General features: G+C 50.8%; 1 protein-coding gene across 1 annotated transcript in view; it reads right to left on the bottom strand.

Moving 5' to 3' along the window:
* Positions 1 to 11985, bottom strand: part of LOC144147427 (high affinity cationic amino acid transporter 1-like) — a 942196-nt gene that overhangs the window by 167007 nt on the left and 763204 nt on the right. The window contains exon 5 of the mRNA XM_077679558.1: positions 11034 to 11171. Coding sequence (XP_077535684.1) covers positions 11034 to 11171 — 138 coding nt within the window. The remainder of the gene's footprint in view (positions 1 to 11033; positions 11172 to 11985) is intronic.

Genomic DNA, 11985 nt, shown 5'->3' with positions numbered 1-11985 from the left:
AGACCACTCCTACAGTACTAGAAATGCCCTGGACCAGCGTCACCTGTTCGGCAACTGCAAAAAAGACGGGTGAAGAGGCCATTGCGAGACTTTCGTCACGGGTAGACCAAACCGCCCTCAGCGCCTTCATCAAGCACCACCTGGGACCCCACCGCAAGGGACTTGTATACAGGACCCCAACAAGGACTCAACCCAGTCCACACAGGACTACGCCGCCGCCTAGGAAGGCACGATAGGTGACCTAGGAGTTCCCTGAACCGAGGGGACCTGTACAGGCAAGAGATAAATGGAGTAAAGCTTTCATTCATCCATTCAACCAACGTGGTGAAGGAGTTTGAGATTACAGAGCCCTTGCTGTGCCCACGGTTCCGCGCTGCGCGAGCAACTTCGGCTCGTGTCTGGAGAGGGGGCAGGCTAGGAGTCTGTCACCTCCTCATGCCTTGAGCCAACGGTGGAGGTAAATTCCTTGGAACTACAATTTTTGCCGATCTTCCCGCCGTGCTCTGGACCAAAAAAAATTGTTCTGCCTAAACAGCGCAAATAATAGATGTGTTGTGATTTCTGCGTTTTTTTCTTAGTTTGTAATTTTGCCCTTTCTCTGCACTGATTTCTATAAATTCTGATTCGGAGATTCTGTCTAGAGTTTCGCTTCCAATTTTTTTCTAGAAACCTATCAAATCTCGCTTTCAACTTTGTTTTTGTTATCTTTCAATGCTGCCCCCCATATCTTTCACGTTCACCCCACATCACGGCGAACATCCACATCTGACGGTGCATTCATCACTGGACATTAAAGAGCTTTCTCTCATTTACTCTGTCAGTATGACTGTATGAATGTGTACCAGAAAAAACTCCCTCACTCTATCTCGGCTGATCTGCGGGCTACAGTATTACGATACTAAGGTGCCCGCAATGTACGGAAGCGCCCCCAACAAAGCCAAGAGACGAGTGCCCCCGCCACTGCACTTTAGCCCTCACGCGCTACCCTTCAACAGCAAAAACATGCCTATCCGAACGTTCTTCAAAAACACCCGTAAAAACCCACCCCACTGTGCAAAATATTGATGTTTACCCTTTTTATTATACAACTGACTGCATCCGCAAAGCCATAGTTAGGTGCTGTGATATTTAAAAAGAAAGTATACTGCCGGAGACAGAAAAGAATCACTTTGAAACGTATTCGTGACAGCGATGATTCCTTCCTTGTTAATTACATTAACGAGGCTTGTGCGAGATCGTTTTAAATTGCTCCTTATCCCAAGCACCGTAAAGACCCTAGCAACGGATTCCCACGAAACCCGCCTTTCCTGCCGCAAACCTTGGCAATCCCATAAAATGGCCTATTAACCACCCACTTAAGCGCTACTGTGAATAGCACGTGCACGCGTTTGTCCTTGTCAAAAGGGTTCCCCAAGTTTAGGCACTGACTGCGTTTCCCCCATCGAGTCACCACCCCCGCCCCCATGAATGGCGTCTGAGCGGTTGGTCGGCGTAAAACGTAAAAGCATGCGTATCAGACAAACATCTGTGAAGATCAACGGGAACCTCGAAAGAACAAAGACGTTTGTGCCGCACTTATTCCCACCAGTCTACCGCGCAACACTTCTTATTTCCAAGTAACGCACCAACTGCTAGAAGTTCCAACTTTTTCGAGATCCTCGAAAGCTATATCACAATTCAACTAACCCAGCCTTTAGGAAAACTTCGATTCGCAATTCCTTGCAATGTCGACCATCAATGAACCTTGTAATCTTGCAAGAGGTTTGGGGGCCTGTAGCTGTTCGTTCTGCCTTCTCTCAGTTCTGGCCAGTCGAAGAGAATGGATGCTACCTCCGACTTCGCCGCCGCGACCAATTTATACGCGCTCACTGCGGTTGCCGCTTCGTTCACCCCATGAAGCTCGCAAAAGGAAAATCACTGGCGGGCGTCCTCATCCACGCGCTTCCTCTATACTATTCTCTATACTATTCTGGCAAACAGGGCTGAACCGTATGGTAGATTCTTTTCCTTTTGATGCTCGCAGGAGGTCGCCGTCATGGTGTTAACGTAAAACGACTCGCCTCACTAAGCCTCCCCTTTTTGTCGCTCTAACCGCAGCCAGTATCAAATGGCCATCAACTAACCATCACCATTGACTCCGTAAACTTCAGCTGAGCATTTCCAATCCACGAAGACCCCCAAAGCCATCGTGGGGTCGTCGCTACACTATCACTACAGCCCAGACACGTCTCTAATCCCGCCGGCAGCAACGCTATAGGCCTAACAGGTACGGGGCCTCCCCACCGAGAGAGAGAGAGGGAGAGAGAGAGAAACACGTTTTATTCCTGGTCAGGCTTAGTACGGACGGTGGAGCCGCGGAAGCGCAGCTTTATAGGCCGGAGCCCTGTCTACTAGGGCGCACTGGGACCGAGGCCTATTACTCAGCGATCCGTGAAGCCGAGCTCCGAACTATCGCCAGCAGCATTTGAGTGCGATGACCTTAGCGGCCGGACGATTCAGCCGCCCAGCCCTCGGGCCGAGGTGATCGCAGCGCGAACATGCCAAACTCTCCGCAAAACTCAAGCCGAGATTCCAACAACACCAGCCTCTCCAGCCAAGCCCTTCATTCCGAAACTCTAGCTCTCTAGCTCCCCGACTCGCATTATATTCCCGTCTATTGACCACGAACGGGCCTGCCAATTGGAGCGTGGGCCCCATGAGTAATCGGGCGAGGCCTCCGCCGGTCTCCGCCATACAAGCCCAGCAGGCGTAGGAACTGGTAGCGGCTGGCACCCCATGGTCCTCGATTACAGCCATCACCGTCGGGCAAACCGATTCCGAAGTCTCCGCCCACGGGACGTCCCTGAGAGTAATCCATGGCCTTCCAGAGGACAGCGGCCAAGACGCCCCACTCGAAGCGGCCGCAGCCACTGAACCTCACTAATTCATGTCAGGCTAATGGGCCGGACAGAACCAGGGTACCCTTCAGCGGAAAAGCGGGGTGTGAACTGATTGCGGCCACCGTGCAGGGGGTGGCGCGAGGATCTCTACAGTGCGGGGGCCACAGCCGCGACGTGGGCCGGACAGCGCCCTCAAGTGTGCTGCTTCTAACCCCGCACCAGAGCGCACCTGTCTTCCAGAGTGCTCACTCCGCGGTCACGCCCATTGCCGCCAGCAGAGAGCGTCCCAAGAGGCATTTTCCCACTCCGCCACCCCCGCGGGAAAGCCAGGAAGCAGCCACCCGCCCAGCTCCGGGTCCATCTACCACAGCAGTGGCAGCAACGGCAGCGGCGCCTACACAGCCCACGGGCCGGGTGAGCCGGCCAGCGGCCGTGCATGACGCTTTCCCTGCTGCTTATCAGCCTCTTCGGAGGCTTAGCTACGTTTCACCCCGCGTTTCAGCCGCATAACAATCGCCCAACAAAAAAACAAAAAAAAAAAACAATTCCGGCCGCGTAACTGCCCTCACAGACAAAGTAAACAAAGTTCCCTTTTTCTAAGGAAATCATCGTACTAGCGAACACTAAACAGCGACAAAGGAAAAGAGGCGACGAAACACACGCTAGAACTTCAACACTGACTCTGCTTCACTCGTCAAAGTGACATCGCCAACGCACTATACCTGCTGTGGCGGAAACTTTTTCTCTGAAGAAGCTCGCTTCCAGGAACAAAGCGTCGGAAGGCACTGAGACCACAAAAGAGTGAAGCAGAGTCGAGTGTTGAAGTTCTAGCGTGTGTTTCGTCGCCTCTTTTCCTTTGTCGCTGTTTAGTGTTCGCTAGTACGATAATTTCCTTAGTCAGTAACCAACTCGCCCAACTTACCGCCTTAGTTGTCCTTATTTCTAGTACAATGGGCCCTGTTAACCTTTTTCAATGTGGTAACCCTTCCGTCACTTACATCAACTTCATCGCCATCGCTTCGTGTCGTGCACAAGTCTACAGCTTCGCTCTTGGCAATCACCTGGTACCTCCGGATGTGCAACTGCTTTTCTTTCCTGCAATTCCGTCTTGGCGAAGAGCAAGAAGATTCATGCGAATGGTTCATTTGGAACTGTGGAGACAAATTCGTCACCTAAAGGACTGTCTGCGTGTAGTGTCAGCTCGCCATTCCGTTCGTGTTGAAGACAGGCCCAGACTGTACCAAAGTTGAATACGTGAAAGTGAAACTGTGAAGGATTTTTTGTGGTCTCGGTGCCTTCCGACGCTTTGTTCCTGGAAGCGAGCTTCTTCAGAGAAAAAGGTTCCGCCACAGCAGGTATAGTGCGTTGGTGATGTCACTTTGACGAGTGAAGCAGAGTCAGTGTTGAAGTTCTAGCGTGTGTTTCGTCGCCTCTTTTCCTTTGTCGCTGTTTAGTGTTCGCTAGTACGATGATTTCCTTAGTCAGTAACCAACTCGCCCAACTTACCGCCTTAGTTGCCCTTATTTCTAGTACAATGGTCCCTGTTAACCTTTTTCAATGTGGTAACCCTTCCGTCACTTACATCAACCTCATCGCCATCGCTTCGTGTCGTGCACAAGTCTACAGCTTCGCTCTTGGCAATCACCTGGTACCTCCGGATGTGCAACTGTTTGTCTTTCCTGCAATTCCGTCTTGGTGAAGAGCAAGAAGATTCATGCGAATGGCTCATTCGGAACTGTGGAGACAAATTCGTCACCTAAAGGACTGTCTGCGTGTAGTGTCAGCTCGCCATTCCGTTCGTGTTGAAGACAGCCCCAGACTGTACCAAAGTTGGATACGTGAAAGTGAAACTGTGAAGGATTTTTTGTGGTCTCGGTGCCTTCCGACGCTTTGTTCCTGGAAGCGAGCTTCTTCAGAGAAAAAGGTTCCGCCACAGCAGGTATAGTGCCTTGGCGATGTCACTTTGACGAGTGAAGCAGAGTCAGTGTTGAAGTTCTAGCGTGTGTTTCGTCGCCTCTTTTCCTTTGTCGCTGTTTAGTGTTCGCTAGTACGATGATTTCCTTAGTAACCAAGTCGCCCAACTTACCGCCTTAGTTGTCCTTATTTCTAGTACAATGGGCCCTGTTAACCTTTTTCAATGTGGTAACCCTTCCGTCACTTACATCAACCTCATCGCCATCGCTTCGTGTCGTGCACAAGTCTACAGCTTCGCTCTTGGCAATCACCTGGTACCTCCGGATGTGCAACTGTTTGTCTTTCCTGCAATTCCGTCTTGGTGAAGAGCAAGAAGATTCATGCGAATGGCTCATTCGGAACTGTGGAGACAAATTCGTCACCTAAAGGACTGTCTGCGTGTAGTGTCAGCTCGCCATTCCGTTCGTGTTGAAGACAGCCCCAGACTGTACCAAAGTTGGATACGTGAAAGTGAAACTGTGAAGGATTTTTTGTGGTCTCGGTGCCTTCCGACGCTTTGTTCCTGGAAGCGAGCTTCTTCAGAGAAAAAGGTTCCGCCACAGCAGGTATAGTGCCTTGGCGATGTCACTTTGACGAGTGAAGCAGAGTCAGTGTTGAAGTTCTAGCGTGTGTTTCGTCGCCTCTTTTCCTTTGTCGCTGTTTAGTGTTCGCTAGTACGATGATTTCCTTAGTAACCAAGTCGCCCAACTTACCGCCTTAGTTGTCCTTATTTCTAGTACAATGGGCCCTGTTAACCTTTTTCAATGTGGTAACCCTTCCGTCACTTACATCAACCTCATCGCCATCGCTTCGTGTCGTGCACAAGTCTACAGCTTCGCTCTTGGCAATCACCTGGTACCTCCGGATGTGCAACTGTTTGTCTTTCCTGCAATTCCGTCTTGGTGAAGAGCAAGAAGATTCATGCGAATGGCTCATTCGGAACTGTGGAGACAAATTCGTCACCTAAAGGACTGTCTGCGTGTAGTGTCAGCTCGCCATTCCGTTCGTGTTGAAGACAGCCCCAGACTGTACCAAAGTTGGATACGTGAAAGTGAAACTGTGAAGGATTTTTTGTGGTCTCGGTGCCTTCCGACGCTTTGTTCCTGGAAGCGAGCTTCTTCAGAGAAAAAGGTTCCGCCACAGCAGGTATAGTGCCTTGGCGATGTCACTTTGACGAGTGAAGCAGAGTCAGTGTTGAAGTTCTAGCGTGTGTTTCGTTGCCTCTTTTCCTTTGTCGCTGTTTAGTGTTCGCTAGTACGATGATTTCCTTAGTCAGTAACCAACTCGCCCAACTTACCGCCTTAGTTCTCTTTTTCCACTCCCGCCTCCCCGGATCCAAAACAGGTCGAGCAACGTTTCGGCACTGTTGGACACTGTCACGGAAGCCCTGGCCCAAGACACCACCCAACTACACGTTGCAGTGGAAGCACTTATGGCCCTTGAGTGCAAACTGCAAAGGCGACCCCGCCCTCTCACCATGCGCCACAAAACCCCGATTTCCCAAACCGAAGTACTATCCGTATGACGACGGCAGCCTCTCCGCGCTACCTCCGTCCAGTCAGTCGCAATTACCTCCGTCCCACCGCTGACCCTCCACATCTACAAATTAAGCTTCAGGTCGTATAACAGCAAAAAAAACCAATTCAACCTCAACGCCCTCCAAAACCCTCTGGTTGTATATATAGTCGACCTACAACGGGTGAACACCCCAAACCCCGTGTAAGGGTTGCAGGCGCCAGCGACGCGGAATGTGTTGGACGCAGGGGCAGCGGCTGTTCCGGGGATTAGGAATGAATGGCTTTATGGCAGCCAGCTTGTTAAGAGCGAACGGGCTCTGGGTCAAGCCGCCGACGTGAGGACACAATGTCTCGGGGCCTCAACCGCGTTGTCACGCTGTTTTGATCGGCGCGCGTGGTGCGACTGTAGGAAAACATTGGTAACCCGACGGCTCGAATGGCATTCCGGGAAGTTGGCGGCAGCTGGTTCTGTGGCCCACCGCGTGTACGTTTAGCGGAATGGGCCGGTTGTAAAACCATTCGGTCCGTCGCGCCGCCGGAGACGGGGGAGCTTGGAGCTGTCAACTGTGGTTAGACAGTGGGTGATTTATGGCGATAGTTCTCCCTTTGTTCGCCCGTCTACGCGCGGAGTGAGGGCGTGCGAGGGTGTTCGTGCAGCGGCCCAGGGTGGATGCGGAAGATGGGACACCTGCGGCGGCAGCCGTATCCTGTGTTCCCTACGCGTTGATTTTGGCCCGCGGTCCAATTAACTTGGCATCGCCTGTCTACAGCGGAGTATCTTGGAGGCGCACCGGGATTCGTTAAGACGGATGTTTATGGGTCCCAGCTGCTCGGAATGGCTGTTCGGTACTGGACGAGGCGTGGGAACAGGCGACGCAAGCCGCGTTCGTAGAAGCTTGTCTCTGCCGCTTGCACGTGTCTCCGCGGGCTTCTGGGTGTTTTCTGTGTTTGTTTTGGTTGCTTTTGATATGTTTCTTTTTTTCTGGTGAGAGAGAGTGACCAGCTTTTCAGGGTTATGGGGGCGTTGCCCACCTTGGTTTAGGCCCGAATGTGGTAATCCATCCAATCAGGTCACCAGGAGATACTGATTGGCCTGTTAATCGGGGGTGGAGCCTAAGTAACCCATCAAAACCACGAGACACGAGGCCTCGGGGTCGAATGCTTAAAGTTTAATGTGCTATGCACGGCCGGCGTATTGCCGGGCTAGCCAGGTTCGGCTAGGGAGGATCTCACCACTCGGGTAGTCTTAGGTCAGGGTCCGTCGCTGACGGAAATGCCGCGTGCACAAAGTTTTAGCTCTTAAGACTCTCACGTTATTTTTTACTTTGTTATGTCTATCCTCAGTCTGTAAATATTCTGTATATGTCTTCCGGTAAATATACAGTTTGAAAAATTCTCACCAACTATCGTCGTCGTGTCATCAGTGCCGCAACCATCAGGCACCAACGCAGATCATCATCAAAGAAACAACAAACCAACATTTACTCCCCGTCTCTTAAGCTACGTCTCAATCCCGTAAGACCCCCAAAAACGAACGGCCGTCATGGTAAACAAAAATAATTCAAGCACAAACCCACGATATTTCCCAAGAAGTTGCCAACACGTTTGTGGGAATTATCCCCGGTGCCTCTTTTACAACCAAGCATACACATGCTTTAAAGTGAGGTGGCTAGTTGGTGCGAGCTCATGGTATAAATTTCTTTTGTGTCTTGTCGTTCGCGCTGAAGTAATACCCCGATCTGCATGTTTGCCATCCAGAGCCCACCATCCGAATCCCTCAAAGAAATGAACGCCTTCCTTCAAGAAGAACTCAAGATCGCGGACCTCCCGCAGGAGCCCCTCGCACGCGTGTTTGGAGTTGCGCACAGGCCACAAAAGAGGGCGGCGCTGCTTTGCCATTGGCCACCCAACACCGCAGCTTCTCGCTGTACAACGAGCCCGGCCAGACTGGATGCGAGTGGGCACGGTATTCAACACACGACCTCGTTTGTTGCGGCCAACACACAAAACATACAGCTGACTCACATGCCGCACACATTAGGCAGCTAGCACCACGTAATCGCTTTCGCACCTGGGGCCTCTCACTCTGCCATTAGGAAGGAGATTCACCCACTGGCCGACATTCATACCGGACCCCATGGACCCGTAGCGGAAGACATCTGGGATAGAACGGAAGCGCTCAACAAACTTGCCCTGAAGGACGCTCTGCAGGAAACAATTCTCGCCGTCCGCATCTTCTCCTCCACATCTGGGATCCCCGCCGATGCCTCATGAAGCGACGGCAACGCCAGAGCTACGACGAGATATACAGAAGCGCTTATACCAACTCTTTCGCCGAGTTCAGAACTCTGCCAAAACACTCGAACAGCTCGAACATTCGAAACTGGCAACAGTTGAAGGGCTTCGCGAACGTGGCACGGGCTGCGTCCCCTCACTGACCACACCCAATCCCGATACACCACCTACAAGATCCATCCACTAATCTGGAACGGTTATCTAGCGCCCGGAGCACAGCCTCTTCGGTCTCCCATCGGCGCACCCTGCAGCCCCTGCCTTGACTGAATGAATGCACAAGGCGGCCCAATCACGAACCGGGCGCCAATCGCACCCCATCCCGTCGCATTAGACACACAAGCCTAAGCAGACGCACGCTCACCAATCGACTGCTTTGAAGATTGGACAAAGGCACTTAAGGCATGCTCTTAGAATTGTTGAATCACCACTAGGACCAGGGCACCTTGCCGGCCCAGTGGAACCATTCAAACATTTGTTGAGCTTCGCCTTCACGCAGTTTGATGGCTTACCTGTAAGAAATAATGCGGTTAACGTTGTTTAGTTGGTTAAATACGCTCGTCAATATTTGGCTTTCTGCAGAAGCGTTCAACAGAAAAGTTGGCAGTTAATGCTCTTTTGAATCTATGAAACATACACCGTAGTGCTGAACCGTAAATACGAACCGGGTTTTGTGCCCATTTTTAATGTCGCAATTCGCGTTTTAAGCTAGCCATCACTTATCTCATCGAGCCAGAAAGTTCGCTTCACCTCACTCACATTACAGTTTACGTGAGTTAGACGTCGACGAGCACTAGCAAGAATATCGGTAGTAGAACGACAGTTTACATTGCAACAAAACAGCGCCTTGTCCCTGCGCCATTCGCCCGGCTACGCAAAAGGTGTTTACTGGCAGTTCGGCAGTGTGGATCAGTCGTATCATAGGTCAGGCATCCTCCGTTCAGTTGCGTGCGAATTTCCCCGGGGTGCCGATGTTGTCGCAGTATCTGACCTTTTCCGACGCTTTGCAAACCCGCTCTACGCCAACATGTCGTGCATCCAGGGGGGAGCAATGATTGGCTTCTTAACACTACGTCATTTCACTATACGAGGAAAGTCCCAGAGGAACCCTAACTGCAGTTTTAAAGACGATAGTCTTTCTTGGGCTACTTAAACCCAGAAATTTTGGTCTGTCTGTATGTCTGTCCGTCTGTCCGTCTGTGACTCGATTCAGCCACCCGGCCAAGGCAAAACAATGCCTGCGCAATAGTCTTATATACCCACAGCTAAATCTACCCGTCTATGCCCGGTGTAACGTTCACTCTTGTCAACATTGTTGAAGAAAAACAAGACATTGCGCAAATATGAGACAACAAATCAATACAGAAGTGATATTTTCAGTGTTCCTTTATAAAAAAAAATCAAACATGCTTGACTTTTGCGAAATTAAATACTTCATCAACTGCAGAAAAAGAATTCACTCCGCCGTCGCCTGCTGTCGCCCACGCCACTATAGCTTCTGGCGCCATTTTAAGAAATCAACCGGCAACAGTTACGAAAGGTTCCACTAGGCAGGTTCCACGTTCTGCTTGCAACGCACGTGGAGTAGGGAAACGCGGTTCTATAAACGTTGAAGTATGCCGCCTCGATTAACGCGCTTCTTCGCCGTACGGCAGCGTTCACATCGAGACACCCGGTTTGGAGCACTGGAACGCGGGAAACGTAAAATGATTTAAGCAAACCTTTGGCGTCTTTACCTTGGGAAGAGTGCGACGCAACAGGAACAACATGAGAGGTGAGCGGGAAAGCGAAGGGAGGCATTTATTTCGCAAAAGCCGATAAAGACTATCGTCTTTTGACGGCATTTGCAACGAAAGGAGCAGACACGCGGCCAATTTTTTTTACTTATTTCCAGATATCGTGAAACAAAGCGGATATGTATAGTTTGTATTTCAAGGGGCCACATTGCTACATACCCAAACAATGCAATTTCACCGAAATCTCTTAGCTAGCCCTTTAAGGTTTCCCCCAACTCGCCCTATACATGCCCCCACGGTATTCACACTCGCTCCTGTCGTGCGCAGCCACACTCGGGAGCGACTTGTACAATTTGCGTCAACGACTCCGATCGCGGTTGCTCCTTTGCTTTACCTTTGCTAAGCCTCGTTTCCCTGCTCAAGCAAGTCGCAGCAGAGGGTATAGGCCACAAAGCAAGCAATAAAAGCGCCACGAATGACGCACCAACCAGGCAAAAGCGCATACAAAAAGATGATGATGCCTGAAACATCCGCATTCTTTTCACCGGCCAAGAAAGGCGTCGACCTCACGCGTAGTTGGATTTCGTGATCGCCACCACTCAGCTGAGAAAGCTCCCTCCTCCCTCGTCCCGGCGAGGAGGGCGCGGAGCACTCACCCCCACGATGCCGTTCGGGAAGAATCCCGCCCCGGCGGTCCAGTTGTCGGCGTTCATCTTGAAAAAGCCCGTCAGCGTGAGGGCAACCAGAACGAAGACGTTGGCGATGGTCGCCGTGTTCAGCAACACTGTGAACCCCTGCGGTGGCGGAGGAGAAGAAAACATCGCGTGAGGAACAGCAACACCATACTGGACTCTCTTTAAGTGGAAAACTATTCCAAGAAAGATAGGCTAATCTCCACTGTTACAAACTCCGACAAAGGACACCAACACCAAAGTATAAAAAACAGACATTGTCCCCGATGCACGCTGTGGACCTGTTCGGACAGCGACGCCACCCGAATGCAATACACAACACACGACTGAGAGCTTTCTTCTGGGCTAGTTGGTACATTGGTAGTTGGTGCGCAGTCCAATATCAGTGCAGGCAGCAAAACACACCCTTTGTAATTGGTAATATTTATCATATCTCTGGGATAATTAGCTTAATGAAGCTTCAAAGGGCTGCAGCTTAATACTCGCAGACTAACAGGACCCGGCACGTTTCCCTGTGGTGTTCTCTGCTCTTGCTGCTGGAAAGGCTTAGGAAGGGCGGCTCATGTTTCTAAGGCAAAATCTTGGATGTCTAGAGACGAGAAAAGGCGTGGGAGTGACTGAAAAACCCTGATAAAGTTGCACAATAACCACGCGGCGACGGAATTAAGTGGTCGTACGGCAAATATAACTTAAAGATTGGTTTGCAGGGCGGGAAAACAAAATGTACAAACCACATACAGACATCTAGCCTCTACAAAAACGATACCTTTTGCGGGATGCTTGCCACGTATGGGAATCCCTTTTCTAAATTGCTGAAAACCAATTCGGTTGTGTTTTAGGAGGCATTACAAAACCTCAAAGTAGCAACTGGTTCTGATAAATAGCGATTATAAAAATTCCTTCAGCTTTCTCGTAA

This window comes from Haemaphysalis longicornis, unplaced genomic scaffold (genome assembly GCF_048455015.1).
Source record: "Haemaphysalis longicornis isolate Haplotype H1 unplaced genomic scaffold, Haemaphysalis longicornis Haplotype H1 scaffold_7, whole genome shotgun sequence".
NCBI lineage: Eukaryota > Metazoa > Arthropoda > Arachnida > Ixodida > Ixodidae > Haemaphysalis > Haemaphysalis longicornis.
This window is presented reverse-complemented; position numbering and strand designations above follow the sequence as displayed.